A 25,340-nucleotide genomic window follows, 5' to 3' on the forward strand; every position below is an offset into this window, starting at 1 on the left:
AGAGTAAAGACGGCGTCCACAATGTACATCCGAACATGACATGACAATCAACAATGTCCCCACAAAGAAGGATAAAAACAACTGAAATATTCTTGATTGCTAAACAAAGTAGATGCGGGAAATATCGCTCAAAGGAAGACATGAAACTGCTACAGCAAAATACCAAAAAAAGAGAAAGAGCCACCAAAATAGGAGCGCAAGACAAGAACTAAAACACTACACACAGGAAAACAGCAAAAAACTCCAAATAAGTCAGGGTGTGATGTGACAGGTGGTGACAGTACACCTACTTTGAGACAAGAGCTATAGTGATGCATGCTTGGTTATGGTTTAAAGACATATCCAACAATTGCGACAACAACTTTTTACTGTCAACTGAGTTTTGTTTTTTAATGATTTCTGCTGGTGGTGTGCCTCTGGATTTTTTCAATGCAAAAAATGTGCCTTGGCTCAAAAAAGGTTGAAAAACACTGACATAGAGTATATAATTACATCATGTATGTAAAACCTTAACGGAGGTGTTTGGATGTTTTTTAAAGGCTTTTATTGGCACCCATAGGCTCCATAGGCTTTTAACAGAAAAGAAAAGCTCTGACTTGCTGGTTTGTAAGTATAAATAAACATATTTAGACTTCAAAAACAAGACAACTTTTTTCTAGAAAAAAAATCGATGATACATTGAAATGTTTTTAGTGTAACATTTTGTGTCTGGTGCAAAGTGCAGACCACACAACCCAAACAGGCCTGATCTCACCTATCAGTACGTTATTATCCTGGTTATATGTGCTTATGCTAATGGAATTTGTCCATGCATGTGTTTTGGAGCATAGACCCAAGCAGATGTAATGGGCCCTGAGAGGCAGTCCAGCACCCCATGGTGCAGGTGCAGAGGTCAGCACGCAGCTATACAGGATTAACACACCTGCCAAGAGCAAACTGCTCCCTAATGAGTGGCCAGCATGTCAGCAGCAGGCTAAATGCTTTGTGGACGCCTCACACCTCAGCCCCACTACCTAAAAAAAAAGTCTTGGTTCTGCACTCAGCGTCTTCATTAGTGACTTCACGGACCATCACTCTCACACAAAGACCCCCAGAAACACAAAGTGACACATTCCTGGGATTAGGCAGCACTAGTTGGTGGCGTGTTAAAAGATGATGTATGAGGAATTCAACAACATTGTTTTGCTCTGATGAAGATGGAATTATTGGAATTTAGAGCAAGTCGAGTGCATTAATGTGTTTAATACTAACATAGCATTATACTGAGAGCTGTGTCTAATATTTCTAATATTTAGGTAACCTTACTTAGCTGCATGAGTGGGTCAAAGAGCAGAAACATGTTTCATTATGAACACTTACAACCAAGACTAAGGCAGGATTTTCAATTGGATTACAGTTACAAACAATAACACGATAAATCAGACAATAACATCATCATTTTGTTAGTACCGTATTTTCCGGGCTATGAAGCGCACCGGTATTTCAGCCGCACCCACCAAATTTTAAAAGAAACATTTTTTTTTTACATATATTAGCCGCACCATACTATAAATCGTAGATATATACCGGTGTGAAAGATTTTGTAAATGTTTATTTACATATCAGTACTTTAATTGTTTCCAAACGGTGCTTGTAATACGGTAGTAAAACGGCTGATCAAACAAAACAGAAGTCATCGCCATGGACCAACTAGCTGCAGAAGCTAACTCTCCAATCAGCTAAACAGACTCTTGGTGAATTTAGGAAAAGGAAGTACAAAAAGAGTACAAAAAGAATGCCATTGTAAGTTAATAATACTAACACAGACTATTGTATCCGTGTTAGCATATTCCCTAATGCTAATGATGCCAGCTTGATTACATTACGATAGCACGTACAAATATGCATGAAAACACTCTTTCAGACATCACACATGGGACGGTTTAGTAAGCATGAATAGTTTTAGTTATATTGTAAAACTTACAAATTATTGCTTGGAGTGATGAATGAAGAATCCTTTCAAGCAGAAACGCTTTGGAGGGTTATACTTCCGGTTCAAGGCACAAAGCAAGAAGTACATTTTGCACCTGCAGTGAGTGAACTCGTCCAAAAGACGGCGCCATAGTCAGAGGTGGGTAGTAACGCGCTACATTTACTCCGTTACATCTACTTGAGTAACTTTTGGGATAAATTGTACTTCTAAGAGTAGTTTTAATGCAACATACTTTACTTTTACTTGAGTATATTTATAGAGAAGTAACGCTACTTTTACTCCGCTCCATTTATCTACATTCAGCTCGCTACTCGCTACTGATTTTTATCGATCTGTTAATGCACGCTTTGTTTGTTTTGGTTTGTCAGACAGACCTTCAAAGTAAGATCTATGCATGCCTGCGTTTCACCAATCAAATGCAGTCACTGGTGACGTTTGACTCCGTTTCACCAATCAAACAGCCAAGCGGTCACGTGACAACAACAAGCTTAAGCTTACATGAACTCAATGTCAAATTTGAGAAAGCACATTGCAGTAAGTAACGTTAGTAGATATTTTGGCTGTCACCGTAGGCTGATGTTAGCTTCCCTGCTATGAATCACTGTCAAATGTACATCTTGTGGGGACATTTATTAACACACTGCAGCCTCATAGACACGCACAGTCGCACACACACTCACGCATGCATAGAAACACCAATTTGAAGTGCACAGTGTGTTCTCAGGTGCAGCCCACACCTATCTGTTTATGGTTTGCGTAAAGGCTAACTTGTTATTTTCCTTTGTAATCTCTGCCTACTGAGCCTATGGTGCTGTTAAGTCATTGTGGCTCAATTTGCCTTCATTTTTTTTATGTTAATGTATTATTATTTAATATATATTATTGTTTTAGTTGCTTAGAAGATATTCCTGGCTCTGAATTTGCTCATTGCTATTTTTTATCTTTTTGTGCATTATTTGTTGCCGTCATCATTAAACAAACAGGTTACTCATCAGTTACTCAGTACTTGAGTAGTTTTTTCACAACATACTTTTACTCAAGTAAATATTTGGGTGACTACTCCTTACTTTTACTTGAGTAATACATCTCTAAAGTAACAGTACTCTTACTTGAGTACAATTTCTGGCTACTCTACCCACCTCTGGCCATAGTACAAACATAACCACACCTTTTCAGTGTCTCTGTCAGTGTAGTATGAGAACTATTTGTTAAATACAATACATGATGGCCGTTGTTAGAAAAAGGAAAATCCGTAAATTAGCTGCACCATTTTATAAGCCGCAGGGCTCAAAGCATTGGAAAAAAGTAACAACTTATAGTCCGTAAAATACGGTACTTTGTTGTAAAAGGTCCAGTAAAAACTGAATCATACGGAAACCAAAGTAAATTTTTTGCATTGGAAATCATGTAAATCCAATGAATCCATTCCAGACACTCAAACATATTGTGAAGGTTTCCCTCTTGGGTGGGTTCTCCTGGCCGACAGATCTTCGGGGGCCCGGTAGATAGTTTGAATACAGTCTTCTATTTGCATGCACACATGCAGCGATTGCTTTCCATGTTTTTCGTTTCAGTCCCGCGTCTCTCCCTGGCTCCAACTCCAACTCCGTGTCTCGCTCCGGCTGCTGCTAATAAAAGCGACAGGTGATTATATAACAAGGCCCACCTGGGCCATCTACTCACCTGTCGCTGTCTTCGAGGCCGGTCCTGGCGCCCCCCTTTCCGCGGCAGGCCCGCAGGCCACGCCCCCCTCCACACATATTAACAAAGAAACATTAAATAGAGCATAACCATAGTTGTACATGCAGAAAACAATGTGAAATATAAATAAATGACAAATAAATAAAAAAATGAACATTTAACATACATTTTATCTTTATTGAAGACACTTGCTAGTAAAGATGGTGACAATCGGCGAGAGAGGAGCCACACAGACGCCATTTTCAAACTTTGTTACCTGTTCTTTCTTGAAATTAATATTGTTTCTCACCTTCTTTATCAAAGTGCTGCCACTTGCAACTTTCCTTAGCCCCATGATGTGTTATTTTGTAGTCGTACGCAATAAAAAATAAAAAAAAGCCCAAAGTCTGATTCACCAATGTGTTGGGTTCTTTGTTCTTTGTGACATTTGATTCCGCAGAATGATAGACGGGCAAACAGACGAGTTTGTTTGTTGGGTTATGAGAACTGAGGTGGTCTGCAAAAACCAGGGCAACATTTCTGCAAGAAACATGGCAGATGGTATCACAAATGGGTTTTCCTCAAATATAGCATGTGACCCCTTTTGAGTGCAGTTGTGTTCCTGTACATGTTTATTTTCTTCAGTAGTATCCTTGCAGTGGTTAATTCATTTTCAGTTTGTGCTGAATGAAGAGTTATGAGTAAAATATGTCAATTGAAGAATATCTCTTAAAGTGGGTCACGGTTAATGACCAAGGGATAATGCGGGCCTTAGTGTCACACCACTTCAGAAGCTCTCAGCTATATTACAAGTGTGTTTTTTTGCTTTTTCTTTGCCTTTTTTGTGATGGCACCACAGATGGATGCCAGTGATGGCAAAGTGTAGAAGAGCGATGATAACCATAGAACAAAAAGTGGAACTTGTTGTGACTTACAAACGTGGTCTCTGTCCTGGCAGCTCAGTATAATAATGACAAAAGAAGAAGAACAAAATGTAAAGTAATTTCTGTTTAGAGACTCGCCTGCCAAATAATGATTCTAACAAAACACATTATTGATTATTTTTACACTTGTATGTACAAACCCTGTTTCCATATGAGTTGGAAATTGTGTTAGATGTAAATATCAACGGAATACAATAATTTGCAAATCCTTTTCAACCCATATTCAGTTGAATGCAATACAAAGACAAGATATTTGATGTTCAAACTCATAAACTTCTTTTTTTTTTTCAAATAATAATTAACTTAGAATTTCATGGCTGCAACACGTGCCAAAGTAGTTGGGAAAGGGCATGTTCACCACTGTGTTACATCACCTTTTCTTTTAACAACACTCAATAAACGATTGGGAACTGAGGAAACTAATTGTTGAAGCTTTGAAAGTGGAATTCTTTCCCATTCTTGTTTATGTAGAGCTTCAGTCGTTCAACAGTCCGGGGTCTCCGCTGTCGTATTTTACGCTTCATAATGCGCCGCACATTTTCGATTCACTCTTTTTTTTACGAAGTCACGCTGTTGTAACACGTGCTGAATGTGGCTTGGCATTGTCTTGCTGAAATAAGCAGGGGCGTCCATGAAAAAGACGGCGCTTAGATGGCAGCATATGTCGTTCCAAAACCTGTATGTACCTTTCAGCATTAATGGTGCCTTCACAGATGTGTAAGTTACCCATGCCTTGGGCACTAATGCACCCCCATACCATCACAGATGCTGGCTTTTGAACTTTGCGTCGATAACAGTCTGAATGGTTCGCTTCCCCTTTGGTCCGGATGACACGATGTCGAATATTTCCCAAAACAATTTGAAATGTGGACTCGTCAGACCACAGAACACTTTTCCACTTTGCATGAGTCCATCTTAGATGATCTCGGGCCCAGAGAAGCCGGCGGCGTTTCTGGATGTTGTTGATAAATGGCTTTTGCTTTGCATAGTAGAGCTTTAACTTGCACTCGCACTTGCAATAGCGACGAACTGTATTTAGTGACAGTGGTTTTCTGAAGTGTTCCTGAACCCATGTGGTGATATCCTTTAGAGATTGATGTCGGTTTTTGATACAGTGTCGTCTGAGGGATCGAAGGTCACGGTCATTCAATGTTGGTTTCCGGCCATGCCGCTTACGTGGAGTGATTTTTCCAGATTCTCTCAACCTGTTGATGATATTATGGACCGTAGATGTTGAAATCCCTAAATTTCTTGCAATTGCACTTTGAGAAACGTTGTTCTTAAAATGTTTGACTATTTGCTCACGCAGTTGTGGACAAAGGGGTGTACCTTGCCCCATTCTTTCTAGTGAGAGACTGAGCATTTTTTGGGAAGCTGTTTTTATACCCAATCATGGCACCCACCTGTTCCCAATTAGCCTGCACACCTGTGGGATGTTCCAAATAAGTGTTTGATGAGCATTCCTCAACTTTATCAGTATTTATTGCCACCTTTCCCAACTTCTTTGTCACGTGTTGCTGGCATCAAATTCTAAAGTTAATGATTACTTGCAAAAAAAAAATGTTTATCAGTTTGAACATCAAATATGTTGTCTTTGTAGCATATTCAACTGAATATGGGTTGAAAATGATTTGCAAATCATTGTATTCCGTTTATATTTACATCTAACACAATTTCCCAACTCCTATGGAAACGAGGTTTGTAAAACATTGTGTTCTTTCTTTTTCCATTTTCTTTTTTTTTGGGGTCCAAAGTCAAAGAAACAAACTCATGACTTGTTTACTTTGGTGACTTACTAAAAAAAAGAAAGTTCACCATTTTAAATATGTGCCAATCAGTATCGGACGATTTTCGTGCAAACGTATGTGATGGCCACTGCCCATTAATGCCTTTTAAGTCTGATTGCCTCTGACTCTGTGTTTATTTGTAGTCCCCCGGCTAAACATGCGTCTCCATACAGTGCGAAGCCGCTCCCCTAAACTATGGTAATAATAATCACCTCCATTACAGCAAAAAAATGCATTTCTTAGTATCACAAGTGTCACTATCAAGTAATCTATCACCGGAGGACAAGACTAAAAATGTTTCACATTGAGAGCAAGCCAGTAGCAGGCATGCTAATAGCTAAGCTAAGCTATCTTCAAACAACACCAATAAAAGTGCTTGGTAAAGTTGAAGAAGTTTAGATGAAACCGAGTTACAGCAGAAAATAAGCAAATATTAACAGGACATTTACAAGTGGATTAATAAGACTCCAGAGAGAGGATAATATAACAACAACTGTTGCTGTGTCAGCATTATCACAGTCAATACATGACACATAAGCATGTGGATCCATCCATAAATTGGTGGTGTCGATACCAAGAGTGGAATCAGTATATGATCGATACTAGAGTGCGAGTGATGAAAACAATATTTTTTTACCATCAAAATCTTCTTTTTTTTGTTTGTTTTTGTTAATGTTTACAAACTCAAGGAATACGTCCCTGGACACAGGAGGACTTTGAGGGCAAAAAACTAAAAATTTCAATGAGATTTTCAATGAGGTTTTGATTTTGTTAAGTTCTTGTGTACTATTGACTTTGTTTTGATCAAACAATTATGTGACTAAAAGAAAATAAGGAAGTAGTTTAATTCATGTGTTGATATTGTTAAACTATCAATAGCACTTACCATAACCAAATTTAAAAATCGACGGATGTTCTCATTTATCCAGGTGATTGTGATCTCAGGGCATTCAATCGATCACTAATGGACTGTTTGGTTGGTTAGACTTGATCTGACCAATCTAAGTCTAAGACTAGATGTGACCCATCAAAGGCTAAGACTAGATCTGACCAATCTAAGTCTAAGACTAGATGTGACCCATCAAAGGCTAAGACTAGATCTGACCAATCTAAGTCTAAGACTAGATCTGACCAATCTAAGTCTAAGACTAGATGTGACCCATCAAAGGCTAAGACTAGATCTGACCAATCTAAGTCTAAGACTAGATGTGACCCATCAAAGGCTAAGACTATCCATCCATCCATTTTCTACCGCTTATTCCCTTCGGGGTCGCGGGGCTAGATCTGACCAATATAAGTCTAAGACTAGATGTGACCCATCAAAAGCTAAGACTAGATCTGACCAATCTAAGTCCAAGACTAGATGTGACCCATCAAAGGCTAAGACTAGATCTGACCAATCTAAGTCTAAGACTAGATGTGACCCATCAAAGGCTAAGATTAGATCTGACCAATCTAAGTCTATGAGCATGAACAGATAAAGCCTACTTGGATGAGCGGCGAAACTTCTTTTAAGACAAACCAAACAGTCCAGCTGCAATCAATTGAATGCCCTGAGATTAAAATGAATAAGGTTAAATACAGTTAATATATGTTGTAGGTAACGGTATTGGCGTTGGCCGATCTCACTCATGGATGACCAATTTGCAGCTTTAACCCCTGACCGGAACAAAAAAGCAAGTGTGGGATTATTGATGGCCTGGATGAATGAGAACATCCGTACATACGGAGAAAATCCACGGTAAAAGGTTGGTGTACATATGATGAGCCACCATTGGCTAAGGTTAGGACGAAACATTACGGACTGACCAATCAGAGGCAAGATAAGGTGGGTCATCAAAACCAGGAAGCAGAATACCAGACACGCGCTCATGTCACATGACGAGGGAGTCGGAGCCAGAGGGATGCTTCAAGCTCAGGGTTTCCGCAGTGCATTAAATGTCATTAAATGTCATTAAATGGATTTTGCAAAAATTAAGGACTTAAATGGCACCAAAAGTATTAAATGCAATGTTCCGAGGCGTTAAAAATGTAATGCAATGGTAGGACTTGGCCGATAGTCGATACGTCAACCCATCAAATAATAAATGAAAATTAACTTACGTTGCGTTGTCGATAAATTGCTACGTCCGTCTGTGTGTTTCATATCTTTGGCTGCGGCTTTTAAACTGCATACAAAAGGTGTTGTAAGGTCTGGTCCGAAAGCGTAAAAATCGCTGCCTCAATATGGCACAATGTAGCGGTTCTGGGGGCCCAAACGATGCCATTCTTTGGTGACAGTAGGCTGAGCTTGTTTCATACTTGACTCCTTTATTTCACTCTCCACTTTAACACACATAAGCTAACTTGGCTAACATTAACAGGTGTGGTGACACACCTCACTTGACCTACGGTGGCCTAGGATGGACAAACAAGACAATCCTCACAACAGACACAACTCTGACATTCCTGCAATAAATAAATTAGATCAATTTCCTTCAGCGACCTGACTTTATACATAACTTGCTATCTGATGTACCCATTATAAACAACTGAGAGGGTGTAATGTACAATGTATAAAATATGTTTAACTGAGTCAGCATATTTTTAATGCATCTTATTGGCATGTTTCCAAATATTCTTCCATGACATGTCTTTTACTAAAATGTTTAAATCAATCATCCAAAGACATGCACCTGGGGATAGGTTGATTGGCAACACTAAAATTGGCCCTAGTGTGTGAATGTGAGTGTGAATGTTGTCTGTCTATTTGTGTTGGCCCTGCGATGAGGTGGCGACTTGTCCAGTGTGTACCCCGCCTTCCGCCCGATTGTAGCTGAGATAGGCTCCAGCGCCCCCCGCGACCCCGAAGGGAATAAGCGGTAGAAAATGGATGGATGGATTCATTTCCAAACAAATGCATCATTTTCATTTTAGTATGATGTTCGTTTATTATTCCATGAAACATTTTAACTATTTTTTTTAATTGTATCCTGTTTAAAAAAAACATATCCTCCAATGTGTGGCTATTGTAAGTCATACTTTCAGAGAATATGCATTTTACAGTATGTTTTAAAGAGATGCAATTTAAAAAGATACTTCTGGGTTTATTTTATTGATCAACTAATTCAGAATTTGATGTTTATTTAGCGGGCTTAAGTGCAGTTCCCCTTTAAGAAATGTGATTGAAGGTACCATGTGAAGATTGACAGGCAGAACCTTTTATTTGGCTATTGTCTATTGCCATGCACAAAGTCAGAACACCGAGGCTACTACAGAAAAAACACTAAACAAAAAAAACTTCTCAGACAAAACAATCTTGCGAGCCAATTTTAATTCACTAGATAGTAACAGTTAATGTAAACAACTATTCAACATAAATGGTTACAATTATGTATCTTTTGACTATATATATTAACTAGAGATGTCCGGTAATGGCTTTTTTGCCGATAGCCGATATTCCGATATTGTCCAACTCTTAATTACCGGTTCCGATATCAACCGATACCGATATATCCAGTTGTGGAATTAACAAATTATTATGCCTAATTTTGTTGTGATGCCCAGCTGGATGCATTAAACAATGTAACAAGGTTTTCCAAAATAAATCAACTCAAGTTATGGAAAAAAGTGCCAACATGGCACTGCCATATTTATTATTGAAGTCACAAAGTGCTTTTTTTTTTAACATGCCTCAAAACAGCAGCTTGGAACTTGGGACATGCTCTCCCTGAGATAATCCTGATACCCACTACAACTATGGGAAATATTCAGTGACGTGCGGTGAGGTTCATGACTGGTGAGGCACTGACTTCATCACAGTCAGATTTACAAACATATGAACCCTAAAGAGTATCTTATTCACCATTTGATTGGCAGCAGTTAACGGGTTTTGTTTAAAAGCTCATACCAGCATTCTTCCCTGCTTGGCACTCAGCATCAAGGGTAGGAATTGGGGGTTAAATCACCAAAAATGATTCCCGGGCGCGGCGCCGCTGCTGCCCACTGCTCCCCTCACCTCCCAGGGGGTGATCAAGGGGATGGGTCAAATGCAGAGGACAAATTTCACTACACCTAGTGTGTGTGTGACAATCATTGGTACTTTAACTTAACTTTAACTTTACACATACAAACTGTAGCACACAAAAAAGCACATTTAATAAAAAAAACGCTATTATGGTCTTACCTTTACTTATAAGTGCGGGAACAGTGGTGTTGGTGTTGGAGGAGTTGTGAATGAATGAAATCTGAAATCCGTGCTGCAGTCTGCAGGTGTTCCTAATGTTGTGTCCCTGCGGTCGTTCGCGGCTCCTCCAACGCGAGCATTGTTGTTTTTGCACTTTTTGGCTTCTTGTTGTGTGACTTTTTTGAGTGGGTTCGGTCTTGCACGTGGAGGGTTTGGGTGTGGGCTTTGGTTGGTGTGGCACTCCCGTCGGGGGGTGCATTAACCGGCACAAGGAGGCGGGATTACTGCAAGCCTCAGCCAGTGCGTCTTCGCAGCTGTTTTATGATTGCTCAGCACAAGAAATACTTTACACAGATACAGTTGTTGATAAAATACACTGTACATTATATACCTCAGCTAACTAAACTATGAAAATGTGTAATATAGTTCATATAGCAATACGGTCTCACTGCACAGCAGGCCAGCAGTTAGCCGAGTCTGCAATCCATGTTGAGGCACAACTCAGTGACGTGCCTCAACTGGCTGCTGTTCACCGCACCGTCTCTTCTCAGTATTTGAACGGGAAATGTGAAAATTAAGCGATTTTGAATACAAATAATCTAAAACTGGTGAAGTTGAATGGAAAATAACTTTATAGTATAATCACTGGATATATATAACAATTTAATTATTTTTTTTTCTTTTTACATTTTTTTTCTTTCCATGATGCAGGTGAGGCGGGGCCTCACCTGCCTCCAGTGACTGCACGTCACTGGAAATACTATACTTTGACTTTCACAAAGTGCATTATTTTTTATTTTTTTTAAACATGCCTCAAAACAACAGCTACAAAAACAATGAAGGCACACAGCTTCTGTCCAGAATATACTAGAGTAATAAAGTAAACAATAAAATTGTCCTCCTTTAGTAGACTGCCTGGTATACTGTATAACAGGAAATTATAAACTGGGCTCAATCTGCCCTGCTGTAACTTATTTGTATGAGTAACACAAATGTGCTGCAAGCTAGTGGTGAGTGCTTGAAGTGGCCTAGCAGTCAGCCAGAGCTTCTGAAATGCTGCGTTGAGACAGGGCAGCTCCGTTCACTGCAAGCTGTTTTTGGTGTTTGCTTTTCATCCATCTTCCGCTTGTATTCATCGTGTATCTCCTTATGATTCTTGAAGAGGTGGGAGATCTAATTGCTCGTATTAAAGGAAGACGTCTTGGTTCCTCTTTTTGCAGTCATTGCAAATTGCCAGTTTTTTATCCGTCAGAGACACTTTAAAATAATCCCAAACCATAGACATGGTGTCGTTAGTCAGTCACCGAGCGAGCTCGCTTGTTAGCCACGGCTACAGCACCGGCAACAACACACTCTTGTTGTTGTTATGCTCCGTTCGCGGCGGTTTGATGAGGTCATCAAGCGTCGCCAGTAAACCTCTCATGCTGCAGTCGTCAACTCCTGTGTTGTGTGTGAGAGGGGAGAGGGGAGAGGAGAGAGGAGAGAGGAGAGAGGAGAGAGGAGAGAGGAGAGAAGAGAGAGGAGAGAGGGGAGAGGGGAGAGGCTGCTGACTGGAAGACGCATCTGCTCTGTACTGCTCCCTACGTCCGTAGCAATAACTTATGGTTGTTATTTTTCATACCTACCATTGTTCTCTAAATCATTTCACTTGATAAAACCTTGTCTAACATACCACACTACTAAATCATAAAGATATGTATGATTTGTGTTGTTATTGTATCACAGCAATTTTGTTATCAGCGGCAATTTAACAAGTCATTAATTTTACTTTTTGAAACAGATACCGATAATTTCCGATATTACATTTTAAAGCATTTATCGGCCGATATTATCGGACATCTCTAATATTAACCATATCAGACATGGGCATTAAAAACATTAAATTAGATTTGCTGATACTTGCAGAAACCCTAAAGCTGATGACTTAAAAAAAAACTAAACATACCACAGATTAGATTTGCCCTTTGGTGATGAAGACAACGTACAGGAAACCCACAATAATGTGTGTCATTGGCAATATTTAGACAAATATTTTCCTTTAGAGAAAACAATTCCCAAAACCTTAGTTTTTAGTTATTTACTCTTTAAACCAAAATCATAACTGCTCTTTTCATCTAAGACGTCCAACACACATTTAGGAACACACATTAAAGTGAGTTGAGTTCATGACAAGTTTTACTGCACATAACCATTACCAACTGTTCTCAAACAACACAATTCATTGTTTGTTTGGTTTTTTTTGGGGGGGGGGGGTTTCATGGTATTGATAGATGCTGTTTTTTTTACTGTAGGCAGAGAAAATTAATAACATTATAGGGGTGGGCCAAAGAAAAGGCAAACTAAAATACATACATACGGTGGGGTGCAGAGACCCCTAGAGGTAGTTGTAGGGTGTCCCCAGCTAAATGACAGATAGTTAATAGTAATGGACACAATCCATTTGTACACTCTCAGTTACATTAACATTGCTATTATTCATGTGGGCCCATAGATATAAATGCCGTTAAATGGGGGTCTGTAGCTTAATGCATGTCATACTGGGGATCATATATATATATATATATATATATATGTTCCCCAGTATGACATGCATTAAGCTACTTTTGCCGTGTAGCTTGCTACAATTCACTGGGGATAGCTTCCCTGTAACTTAGCTACATTTAATCGAAAGTAACTTGTAGCTTAGCTTACTACATTTTCCATGTAGCTAATAGGTTGTTATTTTTCATACCTACCATTGTTCTCTAAATCATTTCACTTGATAAAACCTTGTCTAACATACCACACTACTAAATCATAAAGATATGTATGATTTGTGTTGTTATTGTATCACAGCAATTTTGGTATCAGCCAATACTCAAGGCTATCATATTGGTATTGAGAAAAAGTCGTATCGAGACATCCCTAATTTCCAGGAGTTGGTTCCAACATCACAGCAGCTACAACATCTGTGAACTAAACCTGTGATTATTTGACCCGTGACTCCTTCAATGACCCCGAAAACAAAGGCATGTTCCCCCCATGAAGATGAAATGAAAGCATGTTCAAAGAGAAAATAGCAGGATTATGAGTCGTGTTCTGCGAGACAAATATTGCATCACCTTTCTTATACCTTTTTGCTTCAGTGATAGTCTCATCTTGGACAAAAGCTTTGGAGAGAACACTTTAGATTCCACAATTTGCCTGAAGTGGCTCCAGACTTACGTGGCACTGACACAAGGAGACATTCAGTCGTGTGGGAAACAGCCCAAGCAGACTTGCACTCTCAAAAGGTTTGGAATGTTCTCTTTTTCTCAACATTGATTGCATTTCTTTACGCTCCACACTTGAAAGTTAATTTAAAACAACTTGTCTTCTTCTTCTTGTTAGTTATTCGGTGCATAACGATGCAACATTTTTAGCATGACTTAGAATGATGTTCATTTTATTACAAAAGGAATGTGTGTAAATATCAATGTTACATCATCTGTATAGTGTTGTTTTTGTAGTGTGTTCCTGTATGACTCCCTGGTCCAATCAGATCATAGTATGCTCATTTCTCATTGGCCTATGAGCACTTGTGATGAACTCTGCCTAGCAACAAGTGGCTGCAAACAGGTAAAAAAAACAATTGATTTACTGTATATCACAATGTCTACTTGATGCTTGTGAAGTTCTAGAATCACTTAAATGTAATTTGTTGACTTATTGCAAGAAAGGCTGGTTGCCCCATTAATTGAATTAAAATGGCAAGTTTTCCCTTTACGCACAAAAAAGAGCTGACAAAATATAGAATATACAGACCAGATTTTAGGAAATAAAATACCAAAAAGTAGCTAAATTATCTGTCCATGCAGCCAGTTAATTGTACTTGATAAAACTTAACTTAAAAGTCTGTATTTAGACTTTTAAGATAGAAATAAGTATTTTTTCCCCTTAAAACAATAATTATTCAACTTACAATTCTTAAATGAACCTCAGGATATTGCAGAATCTTTTAAGATTTTCTATGTGAGGAAAACCAAAATATCTCATTTGAATAGTTAACTTTTTTAATTTTTGAACTTGAATCGACGAAGTATATCCATCCATCTATTTTCTACAGCTGCATTCGGGCGGAAGGCGGGGTACACCCTGGACAAGTCGCCACCTCATCGCAGGGCCAACACAGATAGACAGATAACATTCACACTCACATTCACACACTAGGGACCATTTAGTGTTGCCAATCAACCTATCCCCAGGTGCATGTCTTTGGAGGTGGGAGGAAGCCGGAAATCAATGACTAAAACAAAAGCTCCTAAAACTCGCAAATATTTCTAGAATTACAATTCTAAATTTTGGCAAGTGTCAAATAAATAAATAAATATATAAATATGTATATGTATGTGGAAGTCCCTTACTTCCGGGTTCTTCTGGACACCAATCATGGACACGACCGCTTCGTTCATCGTGCGGAACAATGCTTTATTTTGCAATTGATTGTCTTCGTGCTTTTCAGCAAGTGTCTTTTGGTCTGTCCCTCAGCTTCGCTTTCTCTCTCTCGGCGTACTCTGCCATCCCCCACTTCTTCCCGACTGCTGCTTTTAACAGAGCGACAGGTGATCACACAAACACTCTCAGCTGTGTCATCCACTCACCTGTCGCTAATCTCGAAGCCGGTCCCGACACATCCCGCCTCGCTGCAGTTCCGCAGGCCACGCCCCTCACAATGTACATATATAAATGTATATGTACAGTATATGTGTGTATGTATATACTGTATATGTATATATGTATATGTATATGTATATGTATATGTATATGTATATGTATGTATATGTATATACATACTGTATATTTGTGTTTGTATATACAAATATACACGCACACACACACAAACACACGCACACACACACACACACACACACACACACACACACACACACACACACACACACACACACACGCACACACACACACACACACACATACATATATTGTATTGGTGTTGAAAACTATCAAATTGGTCCCTGCATGCTTATATATTTCAGTGTGCGGCCCTCGTTGGAAAAAATGTGGACCCCTTTGCTCTAGAGCACATCGAATGTTTTTTGTTTGAATTGTATTTTAAAACCATTTGGCCCAATATACTCTTATGAAACTTCTGATACATATTTAATTATAATAGGGGACATCTCGCTCCAACAAAGCAGCTTAGGCGATCATGAATTCTTATAACAAAATAAATGTTTTATTGATCATGTTGTAAACATTGCAGTTGTGTGAAATGTGTTAACTTATACATCTCTATAAAACAATAACATAAGTATCATATAGCTATACTATATAATATAGTATAACGGAATAATATCATGACTGTTGTAGGAAACTATTTCATCAATAGTTTTTGTAATTTGAATGGAAATAACACATTGATTTACTGGACAGCTCATTAGGTACACCTGGACATAATAAGGACTTACGGTAAAATCTCCTTTCAGAAAAATGTGTGTTTGTCTATACCTGATATGTGGTACGCTGTAAAAATGTACCAATGATTTCACAGATTTTAACAGTATTTTTTCACAGTAAAATACTGTCGACAAAATGTACTGTAACATTACAACAACTGACTGTAAACATTGCGATAACCTTATATTTCACAGTAAAATACTGCAATCATAGTCCTCTGTGATACAACAACAGATTACTGTAAATTCAAACTGATTTGTTAATGTGTTGATGTCTTAATGTGTTCCGTAGACCAGTGTTTCTTAACCATAGGGCCATTAAAGAAGTGTTTTTAAGCTGTGGTCCGTATGGGCTGCAGCATGACTTAGTTGTAATACGCTTTTTCACCACTTGTGGCAGTAATGGCAATCTCAAATAAACAGAAGAAGTCTGGTGCTAAAGTCATAGAGACGTTTCTTAAGCGCAAAAATTATGACTAAAGTGATAAAGCTGTATTTTCATTTGCACTTGAATTTTTTGATAGTTTATTTAAGAAACATACATATTATTTATTATGAATTTAGTTTGAATGTATTTATTTTAGTAGTGTGTAATTGTATGTACAGTACCGTATTTTTTCCGATTATAATTCGCTCCGGAGTATAAGTCGCACCGGCCGAAAATGCCTAATAAAGAAGGGAAAAAACATATATAAGTCGCACTAGAGCTTTAGTCACACTATTGGGGGAAATTTGTTTGATAAAACCCAACACCAAGAATAGACATTTGAAAGGCAATTTAAAATAAATAAAGAATAGTGAACAACAGGCTGAATAAGTGTACGTTATATGATGCAAAAATAACCAACTTAGTACGTGCCTGGTATGTTAACGTAACATATTATGGTAAGAGTCGTTCAAATAACTATAACATATAGAACATGCTATACATTTACCAAACAATCTGTCACTTCTACTCGCTAAATCCCATGAAATCTTATACGTCTAGTCTCTTACGTGAATGAGCTAATCAATATTATTTGATATTTTACGGTAATGTGTTAACAATTTCACACATAAGTCGCTCCTGAGTATAAGTCGCACCCAAGGCCAAACTATGAAAAAAACTGCGATTTATAGTCCGAAAAATACGGTACATTTATTTTTCATAAGTCCTTTCTTTTGCAGTATATTTGATTAGTATGTATTTTTAAATAGCCTGACCGACGTCTTGATGATAATCTTTGTGATTAACACATGCGTTCATATCATTTAAGAAATGATTATCCTGTTAAACCAGGGGTAGGGAACCTATGGCTCTAGAGCCAGATGTGGCTCTTTTGATGACTGCATCTGGCTCTCAGATAAATCTTAGCTGACACTGCTTAACACGATAAGTAATGAATAATTCTGCTTGTAATCACAGTGTTAAAAACAACCACGTATCAACCAGACTACAAAGCCATCAGCAAAACCATGCAGCACCAGAAGTCGTATTAATGGTAAAATAAGAGACTTATTATACTCTAAAAATGTTGGTCTTACTTAAAAATGCACGCATTTAGTTGTATTCAGTGTTAAAAAATATTATACGGCTCTCACGGAAATACTTTTTAAAATATTTGGCTTTCATGGCTCTCTCAGCCAAAAAGGTTCCCGACCCCTGTGTTAAACTGTAGGTAGACTAGATATAGTTATTTAATATGATTAAAATCCAGAGTCCATCCATCCATTTTCTACCGCTTGTCCCTTTCGAGGTCGCGGGGGGTGCTGGAGCCTATCTCAGCTGCATTTGGGTGGAAAGCGGGGTACACCCTGGACAAGTCACCACCTCATCGCAGAGTAAGATGACTAATTCAGTGTTAATATTTAATTTAAGTGGATCCGTAGTGCAAAAGTTGGGCCCCCAAATCAAAAAGGTTAAGGACCCCTGCCGTAGACAACGTTGCACACTCTTGTACAGCAGAGAGAGAATTACTACTGCATTTAGTTGTCATTGTAAAATCACAGTAAATTATTAGTCAGTCATTTGCTGTGAATTTGCAGAGAAAATGTTTACAGTACATCTTTTCCTTCTGTCATGCAATGAAAGAAGCACTAAGGCGAAGTATAGATTGTGTTATTATTTACTGTGACGCCTATTTCACCATTGTGCAGGTGTACCTAATGTAGTGACCATGCCCAACGGCCAAGTCTACCCAGTGGCCTAGTGGTTAGAGTGTCCGCCCTGAGATCGGTAGGCTGTGAGTTCAAACCCCGGCCGAGTCATACCAAAGACTAGCGATGTCCGATAATGGCTTTTATATTCCGATATTGTCCATCAACCGATACCGATATCAACCGATATATACAGTCGTGGAATTAACACATTATCATACCTGCCAACTTTTGAAATCAGAAAAACCTAGTAGCCAGGGTCCAGGGGCCGCAGGCCCCGGTAGGTCCAGGACAAAGTCCTGGTGGGGGGTTCAGGCTTCGCCCCCCAACGCAAAATTATTATTAGCATTCAGACAGGTTAAAATGTTGCTAAAACCATCACTTTTCTATCAGTCACAGTGACTTTTCAAAACAAAAATATTACAGCAAAAATCATATGGGTTGATTGACATGTTTATTCTGTAAGCTAACTTCAATAGTTTGAAATTATTTTGACAGTTAATGCCAGTTATCCTGTCAACCTTTCACAAGACTTCAATTTGTTATTTGAAAGTATAAACAGTATAAACACTTTTTACAGTAAACAAATGGTAAAACAGTACTAAACAATTCCATTAAAAAAAAAATTGGTGTCATTATTAACTTTCTGTCCAAGCTTGTATAATCTACTGCCTTGTTCAATTGTATAAAATATTCTGTGCCTAAAATTCACATTTCTATCACAATTATCATACTGTAAACATGGTAAGCTAACTTCATTAAAATTAATAGTCCTGGCAATAGCATGGAATTACAATTCAAATGTAGTTTTTTTGTAAGCCTTTCAAAAGAATTCAAAATATGAAAAATTAATGAAAATTAATTTAAGCCATCAGACACTTGAAAAGTGGCACATCACATCTCTAATGTAATCATTTTAACTTTTCAACAGAAATAGCACTGCAAAAATATTAAGGACATACTTCTGTATTTTGGTAGTTATGCTGTCAACATTTAACAAGATTTCTTCAACTTGGACTTGAAAGCATAAATAGTATAAACACTTTTAACAGTATAACAGTACTAAACAATTCCAATAGATAACATTGGTGTCATTACCTTTTTGTGGCTAAAATCCGAAAAACGTTGAAAGTTTTCCACTTGTATCGCTAGCAACGGCATTAGACTTGTGTTCTTTTGTCCCAACGTGGTCTTTTACATCGCTAATTCCTCCGTGTCCGATCGAAAAATCTTGTCTGCACAAGGTGCAATTCGCGTAGTTTTCACCCTTTTTGGAACGGATTATTATTCCCGGATAGGCTTTTGAATATTCTTCACGGAATGACTGCAGTTTTCTTTTCGGTTTAAGACTCGTTTGCGATTTTTCTCCGGCTGATTCCATGATCGTTCGCTCGTTTGGAAACAATGGCAACAGGTGCCTCGTGTTGGCAGCGGTGCTATAAATAGCCTCGTGCATTTTAAAAAATTTTTTTTTTTTAATTAATGAAAAAACGTATTTTGTATCACTGCAACCGTAACCCGGAATAGGTTGATGAAAACCGTACTAATTACGGGAAAACCGGAGTAGTTGGCAGGTATGCATTATTATGCCTAATTTAGACAACCAGGTATGGTGAAGATAAGGTTGTTTTTTTTTTATAATAAAATAAAATAAGATGAATAAATTAAAAACATTTTCTTGAATAAAAAAGAAAGTAAAACAATATAAATATAGTTACATAGAAACTAGTAATTAATGGAAATGAGTAAAATTAACTGTTAAAGGTTAGTACTATTAGTGGACCAGCAGCACGCACAATCATGTGTGCTTACGGACTGTATCCCTTGCAGACTGTATTGATATATATTGATATATAATGTAGGAACCAGAATATTAATAACAGAAAGAAACAACCCTTTTGTGTGAATGAGTGTGGATGGGGGAGGGAGGTTTTTTGGGTTGGTGCTCTAATTGTAAGTGTATCTTGTGTTTTTTATGTTGATTTAAAAAAAAAAAAAAATAATAATAATAATATAATATAACATTAATATAATAATAATAATATTAAAAAAAAACGATAGCGATAATTTCCGATATTACATTTTAACGCATTTATCGGCCGATAATGTCGATATTATCGGACATCTCTACCAAAGACTATAAAAAAATAGGACCCATTACCTCCCTGCTTGGAACTCAGCATCAAGGGTTGGAATTGGGGGTTAAATCACCAAAAATGATTCCCGGGCGCGGCACCGCTGCTGCTCACTGCTCCCCTCATCTCCCAGGAGGTGAACAAGGGGATGGGTCAAATGCAGAGGACAAATATCTCCACACCTAGTGTGTGTGTGTGACAATCATTGGTACTTTAACTTTAAGTGTGTGGGGTTTTGACCTTTTCAGACCAGAGACTCGCACACGGCGGTGCAGTCAGACTCCTGGCTGTGCAAGGAGCTTAAACCCGTGTCCGAGTCGTCGTCGTTCCCTCCGTGACATTTGGACAAACCCCTGGCCTGCTCCTCCCACTCGCTCATCATCATCATCATCATCATCATCATCCTCATCCCGCCAGCCTCATCTGGCCCCCCCTCTGCGTCTTCCAGACCTAAAGAGTTCATTTTGTCCAGCAAATCCCTCATCTCCTTCTCCCGGGTGCCGCAAATCTGCCGGCTGAGCTCCAAATCGCCCCTAATGGCCTCTAAATCCGAGCGGAGGCGCAGGCCCACGCAGGAGCTGACGTCCAGCTGACTCCTCAGCCTCTCCTCCTCTTCCTCCAAAGTCCTGCTGGCCCGGTCCTGGGGGTCCGCGTGCGTCTCCCGCAGCCTCCTCTGCATCCAGCGCCGGTTGAGCTCCTCCTCCAGCTGCACACTCAGCATGTGTGCCACGGCCTCCTGCTCGCACACCTGCTCCTGCAGCCTCACCAGGTGCGCACACAGGTGCAGGAAGCCCTCCAGAGAGCGCACCTGCTGGCCGGAAGCTGCTACTGCGTCCTCCTCTGACAAGTAGGTGTCCTGCACGTAATTGACACCATGACTTCTGCTTCTGTCCACGTGCACTCTGGCTTCATGCCTCTCGATCTCCGCGTCCAGGTCGTGGATCCTGCGCGCCTGCAGGCGGATGCTGTTGTCCTGGGAGTCCACAAGACGAGACAACTTCTGCATCTTCTCGGACGAGGCCGAGGAGTCCCTGCGCGTCTTCTGTTGCATCTTCTCCAATTTTCTGAAGGCTTTCCTGACGACGCGCCGCTGCGTGTCAGGGGGGAGGTGCCCCTCCACGCGAGGGCCCGCCGAGCTCCACGCGGACACCGCGGGCCCGCCGAGCAGCACCACGCGCGCCTCCGCGCTCCTGGCCGCGCGCTTCTCCACAAACATGTCGCTGTCAGCCAGCATGAAGCTCACCTGGTCGCGCTCCTCGCCCCACGCCGTCCACAGGCGCCAGATCCGGGTTTTGTTGGGCAGAATCCTCTGGCAACTCCTCCATGTTTCCACGATGGCGTAGCAGCGATGCGTGGGGATGTTTGGATATTCCAGCAGGACTTTGAGCACATCCGAGCAAGTTGTGCGTTTGTTCAAACCCACGACTATCTTCTCCTCCCTGCACACCCACACTGAGATGCTGCCCTCCTCCGCCTCCATCTTTACCTCCCACTCACTTTGCCGACTAGTGCGGCCATCGAAGGCGTGGACGTTTTTAGTGAACTTGTTTCGGCGAGCAAGTCCACTCGCTCGCAACTTGAGCGGGATCACGTGACTGGCACTAGACCAATTAACGATGAGGGGCAGACGCGGTGACGTCACGCTTGGCGTGCCTGGGTGTTTACGTGGGAAAAGTGGATGCTGTGTTCCAAATTTGGGTTATTTACGGAACTTTTGTGAGCCTATGGCTTTACACATTGCTACATATATTTATTTTGCATTCTACTTTAGTTGCTTTAACCCCCTGGCGCTGTTTTGTACTGTTTCTGTACTTGTTTTGATTATTATTATTTATTTGCTTGTATGTAAATGTTGAATATTATAAATAAAGGTTTATAAAATTTTTAAAAAATAAGAAAAAAAAACGTGGGAAAAGTGGATTTTCTTTATAATGTCGAAGTTTTAAAACTACAAATTTGTTTGAACATATATCTGATGCATTATGTACATACTACTTTATCGTGTCCTGGGCATGACGCTAAAGTGCATCCCCTCTATGGGGTCTTGGGGCACTAGGAGGTTAACCCCTTTACTACTGTTACCCCAGGTGGCCCTTGGCAAAGGCCTAGTACCTGACTGCTCCCTAGCCAGGGATACGGTGAAGACCTCAACGGCAGAGCAGGCGGGAGACAGTAGATTTAAGAACCACCACAACGGCTGCGATGGCGGAAGAAGGCTGCAGCAGAAAAGGGTCCCCAGTCGTCTTGGACTCCATGCCACTGGACCCTGACTTGGATCTGTCAAGGATCATGTGGTGACTTGTCTGTGCACCAGTCTCCCCACGTTAAACAAAGGCACGCACAGGCATCCTCCATAAAGGGATACACCCCTACCAGGAGGATCGTCATACTCGTTCGAGTGACCGCCGATAAAAAAAATGATAATTGTGAAGCAAAATCAGTCCTGGTAATATATTATGAAGGGCCACATGAGACAAGATTTCAAGAGAAAAATAAACATTTGAATAATGAATGTGTTATTAATTCATTTTGACTAGAATCAAATACATAAATGGGGTATTAAATGTGTCATTTATGTATTTATGGTCAAAGACTCAAATATAATTTAATTAATTATCAACTTCATTATTTTATGATTTTAGTATTTATTTAATGATTTAATTGACACATTTAAGTAATCTATTTATTTATTTATATACAGTATATTTATTTATTTAATATATATATATATTTATATATTATTTATATATATGTATTTATTTATATATGCACCTTATTGCTTTTTTATCCTGCATTACCATGAGCTTATGTAACGAAATTTCGTTCTTATCTGTGCTGTAAAGTTCAAATTTGAATGACAATAAAAAGGAAGTCTAAGTCTAAATCTAAGTCTAATTATTGAAATATTAACAATTTTAATAATCTTAATTAATTACAATCTATAAATGTATTCTTAGTCTTCTAAATACTTACTTAAATGTATTGATAGTTAATCATAATCTAAATTAAATACATGAATATTAATTAAATACATATTTAGATAATGTCTCAGTAAGTAATTATACTTGGAATTTAATGAATGAAGGGAATAAGCGGTAGGAAATGGATGGATGGATGGATGGAAGGTAATTGCCATTCATTTAATGTAAAACTACATTTAATCATGTATTGATTTAATTATTTCATTAATTATTTCAGAGTGTAATTATGTATTTGATTTCATTATAAAATTATTTGTGTATGTATTTAATGTTGGCCCATTTGGCCATCCACATTTAATACCACATATTTTATTTAAATTATTATTAAATATTTACCCATTTAAGTAATTATTTAGATATTTAGTTTCTTCGTATTTGGCCCACAGTAGCACCAATAAACACTACAAATGGCCATTAGGGACGCAATTTTAGTGATTATTTTGTTGTATTTTTTTTTTAATTCCCTCTCTGTCAAATAGTTAACTATATTGTGAAAATGGAAAATGTTTTATCATGAAATTTATAATTACATCATGAAACAGAGAAATCCATAATTAAATGATTCAATTTAATTTTACATTAATGATACATGTAATACCACATTTATGTATTTGATTCAAATGAAAAATGAAAGTAATTCTTTTTTTTTTGGTATAGTTTTTTTCCCAATACAGTCGCACCAATAAACGCTATAAACGGCTACATTAGGGACACATTTTAATTGTACGTGAGTGTGTGTGTTAATATATGTATATATATATATATACTGTATATATATATATATATATATATATATATATTATCATTATCCATCCATTCTCTACCGCTTATTCCCTTCGGGGTCGCAGGGGGCGCTGGAGCCTATCTCAGCTACAATCAGGCGGAAGGCGGAGTACACCCTGGACAAGTCGCCACCTCATCGCAGGGCCAACACAGATAGACAGACAACATTCACACTCACATTCACACACTAGGGCCAATTTTAGTGTTGCCAATCAACCTATCCCCAGGTGCATGTCTTTGGAGGTGGGAGGAAGCCGGAGTACCCGGAGAGAACCCACGCAGTCACGGGGAGGACATGCAAACTCCACACAGAAAGATCCCGAGCCCGGGATTGAACCCAAGACTACTCAGGACCTTCGTATTGTGAGGCAGATGCACTAACCCCTCTACCACCGTGCTGCCCATATATATATATACAGGTAAAAGCCAGTAAATTAGAATATTTTGAAAAACTTGATTTATTTCAGTAATTGCATTCAAAAGGTGTAACTTGTACATTATATTTATTCATTGCACACAGACTGATGCATTCAAATGTTTATTTCATTTAATTTTGATGATTTGAAGTGGAAACAAATGAAAATCCAAAATTTCGTGTGTCACAAAATTAGAATATTACTTAAGGCTAATACAAAAAAGGGATTTTTAGAAATGTTGGCCAACTGAAAAGTATGAAAATGAAAAATATGAGCATGTGCAATACTCAATACTTGGTTGGAGCTCCTTTTGCCTCAATTATTGCGTTAATGCGGCGTGGCATGGAGTCGATGAGTTTCTGGCACTGCTCAGGTGTTATGAGAGCCCAGGTTGCTCTGATAGTGGCCTTCAACTCTTCTGCGTTTTTGGGTCTGGCATTCTGCATCTTCCTTTTCACAATACCCCACAGATTTTCTATGGGGCTAAGGTCAGGGGAGTTGGCGGGCCAATTTAGAACAGAAATACCATTGTCCGTAAACCAGGCACGGGTAGATTTTGCGCTGTGTGCAGGCGCCAAGTCCTGTTGGAACTTGAAATCTCCATCTCCATAGAGCAGGTCAGCAGCAGGAAGCATTAAGTGCTCTAAAACTTGCTGGTAGACGGCTGCGTTGACCCTGGATCTCAGGAAACAGAGTGGACCGACACCAGCAGATGACATGGCACCCCAAACCATCACTGATGGTGGAAACTTTACACTAGACTTCAGGCAACGTGGATCCTGTGCCTCTCCTGTCTTCCTCCAGACTCTGGGACCTCGATTTCCAAAGGAAATGCAAAATTTGCATGGTTGGGTGATGGTTTGGGGTGCCATGTCATCTGCTGGTGTATGTATCAATTATTGAGAAAAA

At 39.1% G+C, this 25,340-nt stretch overlaps 1 protein-coding gene across 1 annotated transcript; it reads right to left on the reverse strand.

The window, feature by feature from the left end:
* Window positions 1–20,252: 20,252 nt before the first annotated feature.
* rassf10b (Ras association domain family member 10b) lies at window positions 20,253–21,736 on the reverse strand. The gene has a single exon (XM_061963517.1). It carries the CDS (start codon window positions 21,729–21,731, stop codon window positions 20,496–20,498), a length of 1,236 nt encoding a protein of 411 aa, XP_061819501.1. The 5' UTR covers window positions 21,732–21,736; the 3' UTR covers window positions 20,253–20,495.
* Window positions 21,737–25,340: the final 3,604 nt, after the last annotated feature.

The sequence above is a fragment of the Nerophis lumbriciformis genome, linkage group LG06, assembly GCF_033978685.3.
Source record: "Nerophis lumbriciformis linkage group LG06, RoL_Nlum_v2.1, whole genome shotgun sequence".
NCBI lineage: Eukaryota > Metazoa > Chordata > Actinopteri > Syngnathiformes > Syngnathidae > Nerophis > Nerophis lumbriciformis.

Excerpts from the sequence above, each read along its gene's own strand:
- rassf10b (XM_061963517.1), bottom strand. The coding sequence starts at position 21,731 with ATGGAGGCGGAGGAGGGCAGCATCTCAGTGTGGGTGTGCAGGGAGGAG.